Source organism: Palaemon carinicauda, chromosome 5 (assembly GCF_036898095.1).
Source record: "Palaemon carinicauda isolate YSFRI2023 chromosome 5, ASM3689809v2, whole genome shotgun sequence".
NCBI lineage: Eukaryota > Metazoa > Arthropoda > Malacostraca > Decapoda > Palaemonidae > Palaemon > Palaemon carinicauda.
Genome location: NC_090729.1, coordinates 152,306,823 through 152,327,636, shown reverse-complemented (window position 1 = coordinate 152,327,636; position 20,814 = coordinate 152,306,823). Strand labels below are relative to the sequence as shown.

Below are 20,814 nucleotides of genomic sequence, written 5' to 3'. Positions count from 1 at the left end.
CTTCATTCACCTTCATGGACAAGGCTTAGCGGCCAACACGATTTCCACTTGTAAATTGGCCTTGACTAGACCACTCCTATACGCCTTCCAGATTGATCTGTCCAGCGATATCTTCAAAAAACTGCCAAAGGCATGCGCTAGACTACGCCCAGAACCCCCACCAAAACCTATCTCCTGGTCCCTGGATAAGGTGCTCCATTTTGCTTCTAGCCTGGACAACGATTTGTGCCCTCTGAAAGACCTGACTCAAAAAGTTATCTTCCTTTTTGCTCTCGCCTCGGGAGCCCGAGTCAGTGAAATAGTGGCATTATCAAGAGAAGAGGGTCATATCCTGTTCGCCGAGACAGGAGATCTTACCCTCTTCCCCAATCCGACGTTTCTCGCTAAGAATGAACTACCCACCAAGAGATGGGGCCCTTGGAGAATCTGCCCCCTGAAGGAAGATGTCTCTCTACGCCCAGTGGAGAGTCTTAAGGTCTATCTTCGAAGAACTTCAGACTTTGGTGGAGGACAACTCTTCAAAGGAGAAACATCGGGTAGCGACCTGTCACTGAAACAACTAAGAGCGAAAATCACCTACTTCATTCGCAGAGCGTATCCTGACACTACACCCGCAGGTCACGATCCTAGAAAAGTCGCTTCTTCTCTGAACTTCTTCCAGAGTATGGATTTCGAAAGCCTCAAGAGCTTTACTGGCTGGAAATCATCGCTCGTTTTCTTCAAGCACTACGCAAAACAAGTGCACGAAGTAAAGCATTTCGTGGTAGCTGCAGGTAGTGTTATGAAACCTGCTGCTTAAATCTGCATAGAACAGTGAGTTACTTGGACTCTAATTCTACGGGTGCCTGTGTTGACCCTATTGTGATACATAGTGATTTAATGGACACTTAGTGTTTCTAATAAACTGTTCTTCACCAAGGTGAAATGTCATAGACTTTACACGAGTGCCACATGCCCTAGGGCATGATGTGTTTTTTTTTAATTTTAAAAGACTGGCATCCCTCTCGAACTTGTTTTTCTAAAAAGCAAACTCTTCTTTTCAGAATCAAGATTACCGTCTTTCATTTCTATGTACATTATTCTTTATTATTGTAAATAAATTCTATAGTCATTATTGTAATTACTGCCATAATGATCTGCAATCCTAAAAATAAAATGTCTATTTTATTTCCATGTGCGCCTCTTTTCGCTCCTATTCCTTATCAAGAAATATACGATTGTTATAGTTTCATTTACCTCTTTACTGAAGATCAAAAAGAATAATATAAGTAATATGTTATATACTCACTTATGCCTTGATAATATTCCTATTCGAATATTAACCTTTGTCCTGTCTCCGAGACCAGCATGATCTCTCCTCCAGGGGAGTAATAATTAGGTTATATGCTTACCTATGCTTGATAATATTCCTACCCGAATATTAACCTTTGTCTTGTCTCCAATTCCAGCATGATCTCTCCACCGGGTGAGTAGTTCTTCAATGATCGCTTCGAGATGTCCTATTGTCCACCAGGACTTCCCTGCCAGGGAAGTGGAAAGCTAGTTTATCATAGACTCTCTGGTAAGGACATGTTCTATAAAACTGTTCGAAGCCCTTGGCACTTGGATAAAAAGGAGAAAAAATCCACGATACAATAATTCTCTGGTACACTTCCATCAGGACGTCATGGCTTGAGCCCAAAAAACGGATTTTGAGCGAAGCGAAAAATCTATTTTTGGGTGAGATAGCCATGACGTCCTGATGGACCCTCCCGTCTATTCTAGTTCAGCCTTTCAGGCCCCTCCCTGACCTACTGTATTGCGGAGATTGGTAGAAGCTGAGCTCAAGATGAGGACGGACGTGACGTCATTTAGCAATGGCGCCCGTTTGTTTACGTCTCGAGTACCAAAAGTAGCCACGGATGAGAGTAACTCAGTTACTCAGCCACCTTTCCATATCAAAGTGTTAACTCTATATGGGTTGTAGATAGCTATGTGGCGTGTTAATACATGCGTCCCTGTTGATATACGATATCCTAGAGGGAAACCTTTAGGGTACTCGCACCAGAAGTTAGAATTCTGTGATAACCTTTAGTTTAATTGTCTGGGAATATCCACTGTAGTTAATATACTCTAGGAAGCTACTGAAGGAACCTTCCATCAGGAAGTCATGGCTATCTCACCCAAAAATAGATTTTTCGCTTCGCTCAAAACCGTTATATATATATATATATATATATATATATATATATATATATATATATATATATATATATATATATATATATATATATATATATAAACAAGTGTAGGTAGCAGTGATGTCACTAATACTTTGGAAGCAATTGAAATCTCAAACTTTATTACCATAATATAATTCACAAAACGTATGTATACAAAACATATCTTTATTACACTTTAAGGCTCCAATTGGACATTATTTACTTAAAACATAAGACCCAAAATCAATTCAAAATATAGCGTAAATGGAATAATATTTTAGAAAAATACTTTGCTTTTAAATTCCAATTACAAGACATGTTCATGGAAGAATAAGTACAACTAAAATAGCACCAATCTAGTAGGCTTTAAGTATCCATAACGACTCAGTACAACTTGATAGTTTCTTATAAATATAATGTACGTAATATACGAATACATATCACATACACAAAACATTTATACATATATGTAAATTTCTGTAACAACAATAGCTGAAACATATATAGACGGAGTTCATGTGTTCAACCTCTAAGGTTGAACATATGAACATTCTAAAAAAAAAAAAAATTACATATAGGACATTACTTTGGATTTTCATATATTTTTACATGAATAACTTGGTTATCAATTTTCTGGAAAATATGGCATTTTTGACAATAGTGAAATGGAGAGAAGTGACTCAGCACATAAGAGGTCGAATATCGAACACATTGTTTAGAACATGTCACAAATTTCAATAAAAAAAAAAAAAACACATTACAATGATATCTATTTCTTTGAAAACTTAATAAAAAGGATATCGTTTGGATGTTATGGTAAAGAACATTCCGTGAATCTAGTTTTATTCTGAAAAGTTTTACATCGATTTCTTAATTTCTTTCAACTTCCTGAACTATAAGTTAACATCAAACCAGCAAGATGCTCCTGCACTGTCTTAAGTTTCTTAATCATATTATTCCAATGACAGCCAATGGTGAACATGTACCTTCCTAAAGCCATATGAGATGAAGCGGTTGACAATAGAGCATAAAACAAAATATAATAGAAATGTTCACATATTTTGCACTTAAAACAGATACTCTATAAGCGTTAACTGGGGCAAATCAAATATTCCTTATTATTTGGATTTTGATCTTAGTCGGTATCCAAGATACTCAATCACATTTCGACCAATAATTGCCTTAAATTGTTATTGGTTCTCACGATATATTATTTTGAATAATAATGAAGGCTTGAATGCATTTATTGAGTGAAAAGCCGATGAAAAAAAAATTAATTTCTACATCAATGACTTATTAAAGGGAGGAAGTAACATAAGCCGGGTATAAGGTTTTAAACAAATATCTGAACTAGATTTAGGAACAGTTTGTTTTCTCTTATGCGAACATTGCTGTGCATGAAAAGATAAAATCAACTGGCTACATAAAGATATATAGAAAATTTCCGATGAATATAGTATCAATTTATGGTATATACATCTAAATTAGTAAAAGGATTGCTTCTATTTGACGAAAAGCGGTCTGTAGATTTCTAACACCTATAATTCAACAAGTGAATCATTCATAGATAATGATCAACCAATGTACGCATATTGTTCCCTAAAATTCAATCATATCTCAATATGATACAGGAATACTTTATCTAAACTCACCCTTAACATAATGCAAAACATTATCCAAGGATGTTGATAAAGGTTGGAGCACATTTTTTCCCAAAACACAGTTTGCTCAAGTAACTCCTTGTCTGAAGTTTTAAAACTCTATGGATCTTCTCATTCACCATCAATGAAATGAGCCTAAGTGATCATGTCATTAGCAACCTTAGAAAATTTCTCTTCAACCTATTAGTTTGAATATTGATGTGGTCCTTTATTATCCTAGTTTAGAAATCTGGCGGACTTTCAACATTAGCATACAATTCCTTACTTTACCTAATGCAAGTTCATCCTCAGAAAACTTTAAGTAGATTAATTTCTTTTCAAGGCACATGGGAATTGAAAGCTATCTTAATACTGACTGTAAGATAATCACTAGAAAACCTATCGGTGGCTGGAATTATATATATTTTGAATAGTTACAAATTACAATATTGCATTGTCAATGATTACACAGAAATTATTGAATACTTGACATATAAAACTGCAAACTAAATTAGCTCGAAAACCTCAGAGATCCAAATCAATAATTATTCATGATGGGTGTATATTTCGGGGACCTTAATAGGCAAATAAATTTAAAGTTGACATTCAACCATATCTTTCTTATCATTTGCGTTTCTACACCCATCTGGTACCATTATGATATACATACATACATATATATATATATATATATATATATATATATATATATATATATATATATATATATATATATATATATATATATATATATATATATATATACGTGTATATATATATATATATATATATATATATATATATATATATATATATATATATATATATATATATATATATATATATATATATATATATATATATATATATATATATATATATATATACATGTGTCTATGTGCTTATAACTATGGAAATTGTAAATTTTCAACTATATAGAGTATTGTATACTCATATATACTGTATGTATGCATGTGCGCATAACTATGGAAATTTTTAACCATTCAACTATATACAATATGGTATAGTCAGTTGCAATACATTTTAATAATACACAGAGAATACAACAATATTGCCACGCAGTATAAGAATGGATTAGAATGAAATGTGGAATTTAGGCTGAATGCCAAGCTCTCATTGTAAACCTTTATAAGAGATTTGCGGTATTTTATACAGGGAAAATGTGACGTTAATATACATTTCTCTATTATATTCCATTTAGCAAACTCTCCTAATGACTGATCAACCCTTTTTTTTTTTGCAAGAAATCCTTTCTACTGTATTTTTAAAGAAAAGTGTGCTTTTACATTTATGCCACTTATTTTTAAAGATTACTTAAAAGTACGAGGAAATTTTTATTAATGCCCTCTTACTTAAAAATTTTGGTATTTTCTTGCTTTTACTCACAGCTTTACTATAAATTTGACCATAGGTACACCGAAAAGTCTCTTCCACCCACGAAAATATGTGTAACAAGGACAAAAACAATTATTCCAAATTCATTAGTATTTAAAATGATAGGAAATAAGAGGGCAATGAAAAGCAGGGGGTATTTTAACTAATTTCCCTTTTTTATGGTATGTTGTGATACCTTTTTTAATAGTAATCCTATAAAAACAATACATATCAATGATGCTTAGTATTATAAACATACCATTGCAAATTTCAATCTGAAAAATAATTGTATATGTTTTAAACTATTGTCTAATTTTTTTCCCATTCAATACAGTAAATAAAATAATTACTTTTAATATTTTATGTTCCAATCTAATATCGTACTCAACTATTCTATCATTTATTTTAACAATTAAGGCAGATTTTAATATACTCCCTCTGACAGGATATCTCCTTATTAGAGAGGTGCCTTATAATCTGGGGCATAAGGTGGAGGTGCTGAATATTCGGGGGCACAAGGGAGAGTAGGCGAAGGACTCGTCAAAGGCTGAGTTTGTGCGGTGGCCTGAGATCCTGGATCAACAGCAGAATAAGGTGGAGGACACGGCTTGTCATTAAATCCTTGTGGGTATGGAGGCCCAGCGCCATAAGGAGCGGTTGTTGGAGGAGTATAAACATAATTCTGCCCTCCAGCAGGTGGGTATGCCATTTGCCCTCCAGCAGGTGGGTATGCCATTTGCCCTCCAGCAGGTGGGTATGCCATTTGCCCTCCAGCAGGTGGGTATGCCATTTGCCCTCCAGCAGGTGGGTATGACGCAGGAGGATACCCTCCTATTGGTTGAGAAAAACCTCCTGGTTGAACAGAGCCTGGTGGCTGAGGACTTGGAGAGGGGTTCCTCCTGATGACTCGACCCGGGTCACTACCAACGCCAGAGTTCAAATTTTGATATTGCTTCTTGGAATAATATATAAGGACAATGCAGCCAGCTAAACATAATACTGTAAGGCAAAATAAAGAAAAATATATTAAAAATAGAGAGAGAGAGAGAGAGAGAGAGAGAGAGAGAGAGAGAGAGAGAGAGAGAGAGAGAGAGAGAGAGAGAGAGAGAGAGAGAGAGAGAGAGAGAGAGAGAGCACATAATTATTGAAATAAAAGTTGTCCCATTTCATTTACATCCGGTTCTCAGGATTGCAGGGTGTTCTTGAATGTCTCCATATATTTTTATATAGAGTGTACCGTGTATTAAGCCATTTCCGTTAAGATTTCTAGTTTGGTAATAAACTATTTTTTTCATATTATATACAAAGTTCAGGATTTTTTAATGCTTACCTCCCACTTGTATACAATTTTTACTTATTTTATATGATTGTCTAAAGACTTTGATTAGTACTATTACTGATAATAATAATTATGTTGTTGGAAATAAATAGATAAGTATGTAGGGAATAACCTACCTACAAGTTCCTCTACATCCTTGTTTGAAATTTTATATATATATATATATATATATATATATATATATATATATATATATATATATATATATATATATATATATATATATATATATATATATATATATATATATATATATATATATATATATATATAATATATATCACTAGTAAAAATTGCACGAAGAACTATTTCCTTAACAATTCTTGACAAAATTAATGAATAAAAAAAAACATTAATTGGCTGATTCTGGAAACAAAAGTTAATGGTTTCATACAAGGTAATTACTATACCTCCTCCTATAATCAACATCGTCCCAACAACGGCGCCAGGATTTACATCGTCGTCGTCGAAAATGCTATCGGGAACGCTGTTTGCCATACTGATAGTTGTTATGCCACTGAATAGGAGCATGAATCCAGAAAATCCCAGACATATTATTATTGGGAGACTAAAGACGATGCCACAGACCTGGAGAGAGGATTGGATCAGATGTAGATATTACTCTTCTAAGATTAAACTGTAAAGGGCACTAAAGGAAAACCGTTAGTGTATCTTATCTTAAATCTTTAGCAACGGGTAATATGTAAATCATGAATGGAGCCGAAATAATAACATATATAGTATATTTAAGGCATTAGCATCCACTGCTAGTGTGAAAAGGGGTGTTTGGGTGCTGATTTTACGTTTATGGTATACACAGATTCAATCGATAAGAAATTGGTCAACAGTTCAATGACCTGTGTAATGCCTGAGCCACACATGACCGACCTTCATACCTATTCTGTTATCCATATTGATATTCAATGCTTCAACTTTATGGCCTTCATTTTCCCAAGTAACCTTCCCCTCCCAATCTTTCAATATTTTCAATTAATATCTGCAGTTATTCTCTTCACATTCAATCAAACACTTTTCCGAATCAACTATAGTTCAGTTTATCACAACATTTTGCACTTGCATCTACTCTCCTTCTCTGTCTTCACACATAATTCAATCCACACAAATACTGAACACCACAGAAAACATGTACAGTACTGCATTCTTGCCTCAAATCACCCACTCTCCCGTTTACATACTATAACGCAAACTTTACTTTCATCAAAAAAAAAAAAAAAAAAAAAAAATAACTCTCAAGAACTCTCTTTCAATAGCATACATTCTGAACATCCTCCATATTGCCTCTCCATCAAATCTATTATCAGCTTGCACAAATATTCTGCGTCAAGATTTCCCTCTTAACATTTAAGCTTCTAACATAATTGTCTCGACATACACTTGCTCCATACAGTCCCTCCCTTGCTTAGATTCACCATTTCCCCCTTCTGTTATCTGCCCTACATTTTCAATCAGAATGACAAATTTAGGGATAATTTGTATTTTTCCTAAATAAAAAACCGAGTCCTTTACATGGGAGATAATAGCTAAGCTGTAGTACACGGCAGTTAAAATTTTATGATAATGTTTACTGTAAACAAGTGGCCAGTTGTTACTGGCTGGAAGCAGGGTAATCCCTCCTCAAAACTTGTTCAGGCAGTCATTGCGTTGATTGCATCCGAGACTTGCTAAGGGATTGGAGATGGCATGAAATAAAGGATACTGAGCAGAAAACCTGTGTCTTAACAACGAAGCATATGTACAGTATATCAATGGGTTTGCCTGGTTCCAACAATGTGGCATATGTATACTAACGGGTTTGCCTGATTACAACACACACACCCTCATAAGGAGTATGAGGAATTACTCTTTTATATTGCACTCGAATGCTGCAGGCTGAGTGGGGTTAAACTACAGTCAAATACATTCCAGCTGATAGGATTCCCGATTCTGTGCTACCAAGAGACGGGGAAGATTGACAATAAAAACAAAAGGGCAGTTATTCTTCACACGCCTTCCAGACTGACAAGTAACCTCTTCCTAGATCCAATGCTAGTGGTCCTGTAAGAGGGGCCGAGGTAGCTATACCACCTGCTGTGCAGTTACACTAGGAAAAGGTGTCTAGTGACCTGTGGGTCAATTGTGACAGATAATCTGCAGTGAAAATAGTTTGACGTCTTCACATGCGTACCTGTAGTACCTACACCACAAAGAGACTTATGGAATGCCAGAGGTATACCTACTCCTCTGTCATCATGTGCTCTAACCCGAGATCTACCTGGGGTGAAAGGCGAAGGTGGTGATGTGAAAAAATTAATATTATCGTTAAGAAAAATACAAATTATTTTTATTTTTAATGTTTGCATATTTTTGTTAATGTATTATATGTTATATCTTTGGTCCTACCCATTGTCTAACGACAATTTTTTTTGCAGCACGCCCTACTCTCTGTAGGGTTTGGAGAGAACAACGAGGAGCCTGGAACCTGGAAATATATACACAAGGGCCATTAGAATATTAACGAAGCACTACTAATACACTTTGAGAAAAATGGAATTGAGTCTGTCAAGTTGTGAATGATGAGAAAGTAAATTTCTTTGACTGCAGCATCAAGTATACAGTATCAATAATTATCATGTTTCCTCCTAGACCTTGTGGTTGTAAAGGTCAGCGTACATGTCTTGTATGCGAAAAGGAATTTGGAGCTCTGAACCTCACCGATTCTTGGCTCTCTGAAGACAACAAAGTACTGACAGCAGCCCCTTTTCCCAAAAGTGAAACAGAGTATCCATCTAGTACTGCTCATAACAATTATGAATGTTGTTGATGGCCTGTTACCAGTGTGATGCTACTCTGTATTCATATTATATTGCCTGTGAACTGTAAGTCCCATCAAGTGTTTAACTGAATAACACCACAACAAATGTATTATATGGCCATTGACGATTGGCCGTTTTCGACAATCAACACCGTAAAGTTAAGGAATATTTTGTTTCGATGTGCGAAGTAACGAGGAAGAATCTCGCTATATGAGAGTGTGTCATAAACTTTAATAGTTAACAGGAGCTATTGAAATGGCATATCTGGTCGGTGCCCCAAGAAGTGAATTCCGATGTTAGGAAGAGAGTGACTGTGTTTGAGTTTAGTCGGAATTGTTTCAGACTTATTCAAAACCCGTTCCAAGAATGAGAGATTTGGGCTCTACTGTTGTTGAAAAAATTTCGAGACATTGTTATTGTGTACCCGCAGAGACCTGCACGGCATCATATGCGGCCATACTCTTCAGAATTTGATAATTTTAAGTGACTTTGCCGCTAAGCGGTGAACCGGATATTGAAGGGACAGTATTGATTTGGGGAAAATTATTGAAGTACAGTATTTTCACAGATTTATATTTTCTTATGGGTGGTTGGTTTGGGATGGCTTAGAAAACTTGAGTGTCCAGTATGTGAATATTTTTTTTTTTTTCAAAATCTGTTTATCTTGATACCCTGATGCTGAAGAGTAAAGGGATGCTAATTTTGCCTTTAATTTTTTCATTTGAATTGACAAAACAAAGTTAATGTAATCCTAACAGTTTTTTCCTTTACAAATAAATATTTTTTGCTTGTTTTTTATGAATACAGCATTTCATTTCAGAACCTTTCACCATGATGTCCTGTTCTCAGCCACTGTTTTTTTTTTTTTTTTTTTTTAATCTTAATAAGTTATTTATCATAATTTTTTCCTCCCACACCGTGTCTTACTGTCAGATTGAAGAAAAATTCTTTCCCTTTCACCAAATGTTCGGACATTTCTTTACCCAAATTTGAAACCATCTTACCTAAAGAATGTATACCTATATAAATTCTGCTAATTTCCCAGAAATGAATAAACGGTCATCTTAATCCATGTTAATCCAGCTAGCCCAAGGAAAGGGAATTTAGAAAAGAACTAAGGTTCTAACTGGGTCCCCTTGCCCAGTCTAAATCAAGGGGTGGTGCCAGTGCTCTGTTCTCTTGAACTGTTACCTAGATTTTTGTATGTTCCACCGTTGTATATTTTTTGTGTAGTGAACATAGGGTTATGGTCGGCATTCGGACACTAGGCAATCTGGGGTGTTACCTTTGGCCACAGTCCCCAAGCCACTACAGTGAAAGGATGCGTTGCCAATAATCTTACTTAGCCAAGTAGAGATTGTATTTCTGGTCATCTTTTCTTTACCTGTACTACTGAAAAGGTGATGAGTGCATGGTCAAATTGGATGCGTACGTTTAAGGTGATGCCTAAGTGCCCTCACAGGACACAAAAGCAGATGGTCAGGATTGTCAGTGACCTTTCTAAAGCTTGCGATATGAAAAGGCAAAAACCTCAAAATCAGGAACTAACAGATTTTGGGTTTTGGCTATGAACTCAGGGAGGAAGGAGAAGAGACCTGCCTCCATCTCACAGTATATATATATATATATATATATATATATATATATATATATATATATATATATATATATATATATATATATATATATGTGTGTGTGTGTGTGTGTATTTATATATATATATATATATATATATATATATATATATATATATATATATATATATATATATATATATATATATATATATATATGTGTGTGTGTATTTATACTATAATACAAACACACACACAAATTATACAGTATATATATTATATGAAAGCAAGTTGTATATAATATTTACCTGAACATAATTAACCTAAGTATATCACAATCCTGTTTTCCTATCTGTGAATCAAACCAATATACAAAGGAAAAGGTGATTTAAACGAGGTAAATTCATATAGGCCCATTTCAAATTTATCCTACATGTTGAAGCTTATTGAAAAAGTCATAAGATCACATATTCGGAGATAATTTGTATTTTTCCTAACCATACAAACCTTAGCTATTTACATAGGGTATTACTTTCGGCGTAGCTGAATGACGAGCCATTAGATTTTTAACAAGGGTTAACTAGCCCTGCGCTAGTTAGTGAGGGGGTAGGGGAGGGGTAGCTAGCTACCCCTTCCCCCCCACACACCGGTGAACTGATTTACTTCGCTTAGGGGTAGGACTTATCCCAGGGGACAGGGCTGGCGGGAAAATATGTGTAAATAGCTGAGGTTTGTATGGTTAGGAAAAATACAAATTATCTCCGAATTTGTCATTTGTTCCGTAGCCGAAATACAAACCACGCTATTTACATAGGGGGACTTAACCCTTAGGTAGGGTGGAAAGTGCCAGCCTTACTGGCTTTGGCTTTTGCCTGGGGACTCAGAATCCGAGTGAGCAGCACTCGAGAAAAAGAGTCCCTGCACCTCGAAAGTTCCTTACACCGTAAGGAACGTGTGGCCTACGTAAGCTTGTGCATGGAGGAATGAAGTGTGACTCGTCCTAAGAAGTTGACTTGAAGTCCTTTAGATGGAATTCTAGGCTAGGACGTTCCCAATACCACCTCGTCAGGGTATGGGGGACGCGACAGTATTATCTTAATACTAGGAACACAAGAAAGTATGGTTTACCTGCAGAGGTTTGAGGTCAGCTATGCAGAGAACCCAGGATGCTGCTTTCCCCAAGAGAGGGGAGGATGAAGAAAAGAGTAAGGGCCAGACATACTTTTACATTTATGCAGTCTAAAACCGGGTAACAATGCCCTCAACCTTCTGCTACCTGTCCATTAGGGAGCCTGAGGTTAGACCAGCTGTTGTGCAGCCACCACAGGGCCGATAGAAAACGTATCGAGGCTCCTGTGGGTCACGTCCTGCAGGTAGTGGGATGTGAAGGTCGTTTGATGCTTCCAGACCTCAGCTTGTAGCACCTGCGTCACCGAGAAGTTTCTCTTGAATCCCAGGGATGTTGCGATGCCTCTGACATCGTGCGCTCTGGGGCGACGTGATGGAGGAGGATCCAGATTCAGGGCATGATGGATGACCCTTCGAATCCAAGCAGAGATGGTATTCTTGGTGACCCTCCTCTTCGTCCTTTCCATACTTACAAACAGGGCTTGCACGCGGGGACGGAAGTTCACTGACACGCTTGGCTAACGCCAAAGCGAGCAGGAACACCGTCTTCCAAGTCAGGTGTCGATCAGAAGCCTGGCGTAATGGTTCGAATGGAGGTCTCTTAAGAGCCCTGAGGACCCGAACCACTTTCCATGGAGGAGGTCTCACTGCTGACTGAGGGCAGGTAAGCTCATAGCTTCGTATGAGTAAAGAAGTTCCAGCAAGGAAGAAATGTCTATTCCTTTCAGCCTGAAGGCCAGGATTACGGCTGAGCGATAGCCTTTCACCGCTGAGACCGAAAGGCTCATTTCGTCCCCCAAAATATACAAGAAACTCCGCTATTGCTGGAATAGTGGCATCGAGGGGAGAGATACCCCTCCCACGATACCAACCACAGAAGACTCTCCACTTCGCCTGGTAGACCCCTGCGGATGACTTTCGCAGGTGTCGAGACATCCTCTCCGCAACTTGTTGCGAAAAGCCTCTCTCTGTGAGGAGATGCTGGATAGTCTCCAGGCGTGAAGCCGAAGCGAAGCTATGGGTATGTGGAAGATGTTGCAGTGTGGTTGTTTGAGTAGCTCGTGTCGTGGGGGAAGCTCTCTCGGGAGTTCCGTCAGGAGGTCCGGGAACCACTCTGCATGGTGCCATAGCTAATGTCATTGACAGGTTGACCGATAGTCTGGTCTTGTTGAGCACCCTTCTCATCAGACAGAACGGTGGGAAGGCGTAGACTTCAATGTTGTCCCACCGTTGTTGGAAGGCATCTTGCCAGAGTGCCTTGGCGTCCGGGACTGGGGAGCAGTACAGCAGCAGCTTGAAGTTCAAAGCTGTCGCGAACATGTCCACTGTCGGGGAACCCCACAAAGTCAAGACTTTGTTGGCTACTTGAGGATCCAAAGACCACTCGGTACTCACTATCTGCGATGCTCTGCTCAGACTGTCGGCGAGCACATCACTTTTGCCCGGAATGAAGCGAGCTGATAGTGGAATCGAGTGGACTTTGGTCCACCTCAGTATCTCTACTGGAAGATGGGATAGCTGTTGTGTAAAGGTACCTCCCTGCTTGTTGATATAAGCCACTACTGTGGTGTTGTCGCTCATCACCACCACGGACTGCCCATCAGGGTCTGTTGGAACTGTTGAAGGGCCAGATATACGGCCTTCATCTCTAACAGATTGATGTGGAGGTACTTTTCTGATTCTGACCATAGGCCCGAGATCCTCTGGTTCAGAACGTGGGCCCCCACCCTTCTTTTCACGCATCCGAGAACAGCATCAAATCCGGGGGGAGGACGAGAAGGTCCACTCCCTTTCAAAGGTTTTCGTCGGTCAGCCAAAACTGCAATTCCGTCAGTTCCGCAGGTCCCATAGAGACCAGAGTGTCCGGGGAATCGTTGCCTTGATTCCAATGGGACTTGAGCCGCCAATGCAGAAATCTCATCCTGAGGCGGCCGTTTGGAACTAGACGGGCCAAGGAGGCCAGGTGACCTAAGAGACGTAACCAATAATTGGGCTGGAAGCTCTTCTCGTCTGAGGAAAGGCTCTGCAACCCTCCTCAGCCTTGCTATCCTGTCGTCTGATGGAAAGGCTTTGTGGAGATTGGTGTCCAATATCATGCCTAGATATACCAGTCGTTGAGTTGGAAGCAGAGAAGACTTCTCGAGATTTAACCTAGATCTTGCCAAAGTCCCAGAAGCTTGTCTCGGTGTCGAAGAAGGGTCGACTCCGAGTCCGCCAGGATCACCCAGTCGTCCAGATGGCGAAGGAGACGGATGCTGATCCTGTGTGCCCACGAAGATATCAGGGTGAACACTCTGGTGAATACCTGGGGTGCTGTGGAGAGACCGAAGCACAGCACCTTGAACTGGTAGATCTTGTTGTCTAAGCTGATTCTCAAGTACTTCCTTGAAGACGGACGGATTGGGATCTGGAAGTACGCGTCCTTCAGATCCAGTGTGCCTATGAAGTCTTGCGGTCTCACTGCAAGCCTGACCGTGTCTGCTGTCTCCATACTGAACGAAGTCTGCTTGACAAACTTGTTCAGAGCTGAGAGGTTGATGACGGGTCTCCAGACTCCAGACGCCTTCTTTACAAGAAAAAGTCGACCGAAGAAGCCTGGGGAGCCGTCAACGACCTCCTGGAGAGCATCCTTCTTGAGCACGGTCTCGACTTCTGCCCAAAGGGCTAGCGCCTTTGCCGATCCCATAGCATAGGAGCTCAACATCACTGGATTCGCTGTCAGAGGAGGTAGAGATGTTATGAACGGGACGCGATATCCTTGGCTGATCACAGAGATCGTCCAGGAATCGGCCCCTAGTTGCTGCCACCTGAAAGCGCAACTTTGCAGGCATCCCTCCACTGGTGGACATGCAGGGGGATTGCCAATCCTAGCGTTTGCGGCCTCGGCTGCTCCCCCTAGGATTTCTGCCTCCCCTGGAGGACTTTCCGCCCTTCTTGTCTTTGACAGAAAAGGGCTGCTGTTTGGACACCTTTGCCTTTGCTGCCGGAGCTGGTTTCATCGTCCTAGACTGACGAGGCTGCTGATGTTGTTGTTGAGGAGCTGGAGGCTTGTAGGGCCTGGATGTAAGGGCCCTTTGGAGGAGAGAATCGTGATTCGACTTCCTCCACCTCTCAGCTGTCCGTTCCACATCCTTGGGCTCAAACGAGCTCTCTCCAAGGATGGAGGAGTGTCTGAGCTTGCATACATCCACGGCTGGGACTCTCGAGTGGAACCTCTCGGTCACCGTATCACGACGTTTTAAGATCAAGTTTGCCCACAAGTTTGAAACTTGGTGGCCCAGGAACTCGATGGTGCGCGTGCCCGAGAGGAGGAAAGTCTCCGGGGCCTTCCTGGTGCTCTCCTTGGACAAGTCCTCGGATCGCAACAGGATCCCCAGAGACTACAGCCAGATATCCAGCCACGAAGTGGCCTGCATGGCGCACTTTGCGACCTTCTCCTGGCTCAGGATCTCCGTAGCCGAGAATATCACCTGCCGGGCAGAGAGTTTCTCAAGAGAAATTCCCCTGGAAAGATCTTCCACAGAATGGTGGAGGGGAAGAGCTAAACAAGACTCCCCCATGATCTCGAAGTACCTCCTCTGTTGGACACGAGGAGGTGGGAGGAGTTTGTTTCCGGCAGAGGAACGGCTGGAGGAGGCGAGTTCGGAGAGCTGGCCCTCAACCTTGTCTCTGGCACTCTTCATCCCCAGGGACCAGGGCAGAGCCGCGCTGGCCTTTGGAGGTTTATGAGTGCCGTAGAATAGGTCCAGGACCGTATCCTTACCTTCGCGGGGGGCGGTATCCGGGTCCTTGAACCTGTTGAGTTGCCTCATTAGATTCAGGACCTGCCAGAAGGTATGCTCCGACTCATGTTGCTCTCCTCCTTGTGGACTGGCAGCAAGGTCTCCTGTCCCCAGTTGCTCTGCTTGGGGGGACACATGGACGTTCTCCTGGGGTATTGCTGGCTGTGGTCGAATCCGGGATGAAGACTTAGGTACCGTCTTCGAGTCCTTAGGCTCCCTCCTAGGAGGGATACAGGACTCAAGCAAAGAAGTCTGGGGGCTCCTCTCCCCTCCCACACGAGGCGGCTCTCCTACTCGAGGTGGGGTTCCTCCCATTGGTGCCGTGGAATGTCTCACCTCGCTGGACTCTCCTGAGGACGGAAAGGCTTCGTCCACAGGGGAAGGAGAAAATGTCTAAGAGGGGGAAGGGACCTTCCTGAAGGACTTCTTGGGAGCCAGCTTAACCCTAGGAGAAGTCACCACGAAGTCCACTCCTCTCCTTCTCTTCAGCGGGGAGGAGGCTGCCGTTGGTTTTAGTCCCAGACCGGCGAGAGCCGGCTTCATAGCCTGAACGACCGCTTTGATCAGGGAACCGAACCAAGGCTGATGGCTGACAGACGCAGCGATCCTTAGGAGTGGAAACTACGGGGCCTGCCTGAAAAGAAGAAGTATTACCTAGACCTCTCTGAAGATTCCTGTTCCTCCGGCAAGTGCGCTTCTCTGCACGTACGGGGTGGAGATTGTGAGGACGATGATCGCGCTCCCGAAGACTCGCATGTTGGTCGCGCTGCGAAACCCGGCGGGAATTGAGGTCGAGATCACGCTGGCGCTTGCATGATGGTAAAATCACGGGTTCGCGAGCCGGCGCATGGAGATGAAAGCGCAGGTGCGCATGGGTGCACGGGCGAGAGAGCGCGTGGGCGCGCGGGCGAGAGAGCGCGTGAGCGTGCTGGAGAGTGAGCGCGCGGGCAAGTGGGCGCGTGGGCACTGGCGGTTGGTAGAACGACAGTGCGCAGGCGAGAGATGGCGTGTTGGCGAGCGATGGCGCAGAAACTCGATCACATCTAGAAGAGCGCACAGGAGAGTGCGCGCGATGGCGCGCAGGCGATGGCTGGCACGTAGGCAAGTTCTGAGGGCGCGCAGGTGATCATCAGAGAGGAGATGAAGGAATAATCGCCTTGCCTGCGCCCAGATCCGGAGATCGTGGGCGTGCGGGCACGCGGGCGAGCGTTGACGCGCATGGTGTGCATCAAGAATAAGGCGCGCAGTTGTGCGTTGCAGAGCAGGCGATCGTGGGCGCTCAGGAGAATGATGGCGCGCATGGCGTGCATCAGGAACAGGGCGCGCAGATGTGAGCTGGCGAGTTGGAGAGCGCTGGCGCACAGTAGGTCTCTGAAGATCAGGAGAGCGCTGTCGCGCAGGTGAGCACTGGCGTGCAGGTGAGCGCTGGCGAACAGGAGATCTACGGTGAGACTCAGCTACAGGAGATCGCTGGCGCGTTGATTCTGCAGAAAACTGGTCGAGTGCGAGCGCGCAGGAGATCGTGGGCACGCAGGTAAAACCTGGCACTTGAGGGACTTACTCACATTGTGAGATAAGCCCTTTTACCCCGAAGGGACCGGTGCTCGTTGGATAACAGGGTGCGTTGGCGCCAACTGCGCATCAGCGTCCAGGAACGGAGATGGAAGACTGGAAGGTCTGGCAGGCGTCGGAGATCGCAAATGATCTGCTGAGAAGTCTACCGATGCAGCTGCAACGGTCTGCTCTCGTCGAGGAGGATCCTCTGCGGGGGACGTCGAAGGCGAAGAACCAAAGAGGCGCCTCCTAACTCCCTTGTAAGGAGAAGGAAGGCCTCTACGGCAAAGAGGAGGACGAGCCTTACGGCGAAGACAACCTCGAGGAACAGCAACACCATCGTCGGTCCTCCGAAGAGGAGTCTCTGTAAGTGAACTACCCCGAGGGGGATAAACACCCGCAGGAGAGACCATTGGACTCAGCTCCTCCCTCGAAGAATGTTCGGAGGGGGAAACTGAGCCTTCAGCAACATCCGCAACAGCAGCAGGGGTTTGACCCGACCCGTCGGAAGCCTCTGCCACAACAACAGCGACAATAGACAGATGATCTACCTCTGCTATTACCGGCGACTGTTTGACAGCTGCACCCAACTGGATCAGGTCAAACAGGGCTTCCCTGGAGGGCGAGCCCTTAAGCCCTAAGGAAGCCCAAAGCTGTAAAAGATCATTGTTAAAAACAGAGTCATCAACAAAATCAATATCCTCCCACGGAGGAGGAGGGGGAGCTGCCTCGCTATGGGAGGCATTGCCCTCTCCCGAACCCCGGGGTTGGGCAACAAAAGAATGGCCTACGCAACCACTCGACGTCCTCTCACGAGAGACCAATCGAGTGCGAGCTTTGGAGGAGGTTCGGGCAACGGAAGAAGAGTCCTTGGAGCCTTCCTTCTTCGAGGCAACCTTTGAAGGAGAAAGGTCACGCCTAGACTTCTTCTTACGCCGCCGGGCAAACCTCTTCCACTGGGAGGTAGACCACTCCCTACACTCACTACAAGTTTTATCCCTATCACACCGTTGACCTCTGCAATACGGACATAAGGTGTGAGGGTCCGTCTCGACCGCCGACATGAACGTTCTACAAGGGCGGTCGGGGAGTCCAGGGCACTTCTGCATGATAGGAAAGGAGAGACCAACTTCAAGCACACAAGCTGTAATAAAAAGCAAACAAATTAAGGCTGTCAAAAAATGCTGGGGCGAGATAGACACGTCTGATCATCGTCCGAGCCACCAAAAGTGAAGTGAATTAGTTCACCGGTGTGTGGGGGGGGGGGGACGGGTAGCTAGCTACCCTTCCCCTACCCCCTCGCTAACTAGCGCGGGGGTAGTTAACCCTCGTTAAAAATCTAATGGCTCGTCATTCAGATATGCCGAAAGTAATACCCTATGTAAATAGTGTGGTCTGTATTTCGGTTACCGAACAATGAGCAATTATGGGCGCATATTGATGAGTTAGAGGTATTCCCGGAAAATCAATCGGCCTACAGAGCTAATCACTCTACAGAAACTACCTTATGCTCAATAATGAATGATATGATAGGTATTCTTGATGAGGGAAAGTGTGGAATTTTGATTATGTTAGATCTTAGTGCTGCTTTTGACACTGTTGTGTACAAGTACTTACTTGACGACTTAAAGTCTATTGGAGTGACTGAGGAAGCACTGGAATTTTTGCGAAGTTACTTAATGAATAGGAAGACTATTCTAGAAGTTTCTGGAAACTGATCCAGTGAGAGAATTCTTATGAAGGGTGTACCACAGGGTAGTGTTCTGGGCCCTATCTTGTTCAACATATATACTATCGAGCTATCACACGTCTTGAAAAAACAAAAAGTGGGCTTTAAATTATATGCAGATGATACTCAGTTCTACCTTTCAATTTCAACAACACAAGATACAAACAAGAAAATTGATGAGGTAATGACTGAAATAAAAACATAGATGCAGAGGAAAAAGCTTAAATTAAATGATGATAAAACAGAATGTATGTTTTTTGGCACAAAGGTGGCTTTGATGAATTACCAGTTAATTCAAAGTATAAAAATTGGTGATACTGATGTTGGGATTGTGCCTGTTGTGAAAAATTTGGGTGTACTTATAGATTGTAATTTGTCAATGAAGGACCAGATAGTGAACACAGTGAAAGTCTGTAACTATCACCTGAGAAACATAGCATTTATTAGAAAATATTTAACAGAGGGCAGTACAAAAAATTTTAGTGATGAGTCACGTAATATCAAGGCTTGACTATTGCAATTCTATGTACTTCGAATTGCCCAATACACTACTAAGAAAGCTTCAAAATGTGCAAAACCGGGCGGCTAGACTGATAAAAGGCATTAAACTATGGGAGAAACTAACTCCTGCATTGATCGATCTACATGGGTTACCTGTTAAGGCTAGAATTGAATTTAAGATTTGCTTGTTGACTCACAAAGCACTTACAAGTGATAAGCCTAAATATCTTTGTGATTGCTTGGTCCAATACCCTCAAGCTACCAGCGCTGCTGTAAGAGTTAGACATGCTGATGACCCACATAGACTATTCGAAATTAGTGTGAATCATGCAATAGGAGGAAGAACGTTCAGTTATGCTGCACCGAGACTCTTCAACGACCTTCCACTTGATGTCAAGAATAGCAAAGATATGGCAGCTTTCAAGAAAAACCTGAAGACTTATCTTTTTAGAAAGTGAAATACTGTACAGTAATAGTGACCTGAAAACTATGAGGCCAGAATACAAATGGTAGCCAAATAACTGATAAGATACAGAGCAAAATATTAACTGGAAAGAAATTATTTTCATACATCAAGGCCCGCCTGAACAGACTTTTAAGTGTCTGATGGAGGCCAAGAAATAAACCCGTAAAATAAAGTAAAGTATATAGGTGTGTGTATATTTATACTATAATACAAACACACACAGAAATTATACAGTATATATATATATATATATATATATATATATATATATATATATATATATATATATATATATATATATATATATATATATATATATTGACCTGGTTACTGATCAGACGTGTTATTTCAGTCTGGGATTGACCTGGTTACTGGTCAGACGTGTTATTTCAGTCTGGGATTGACCTGGTTACTGATCAGACGTGTTATTTTCTCCTCCTGACCTGACCTCCCGCTCAGTTAGGCCCATGAGGTAGCGACCACCCCGTGAAACTAATGAGGTGTTAAACTTTTTGCTGAACTGCTGAAAACAAATCGTTTCCGTGCTCTCTTTATTACTCCACATCTTTTTGTCTTTTCTGTGATTTTAAATAGTGATCTGAAAATGCATTCTGCTGAAGAAGTCAATAAATCCCAGGTCTTGAGTGGCCAGCCGCTTGTAACCAAAATCTCTAAAAACGTGAATGGAGTTC

General features: G+C 41.8%; 1 protein-coding gene across 7 annotated transcripts in view; it reads right to left on the bottom strand.

The window, feature by feature from the left end:
* Positions 1–5,625: 5,625 nt before the first annotated feature.
* Positions 5,626–20,814, bottom strand: part of LOC137641544 (uncharacterized) — a 48,155-nt gene continuing 32,966 nt past the window's right edge. For all 7 annotated transcript variants that reach the window (XM_068374202.1, XM_068374203.1, XM_068374206.1 and 4 more), the window contains exons 4-5: positions 6,986–7,163; positions 5,626–6,235 (exon numbers count right to left, since the gene is read on the bottom strand). In XM_068374202.1, coding sequence (XP_068230303.1) covers positions 5,694–6,235; positions 6,986–7,163 — 720 coding nt within the window. In that variant the 3' untranslated portion in view covers positions 5,626–5,693. The remainder of the gene's footprint in view (positions 6,236–6,985; positions 7,164–20,814) is intronic.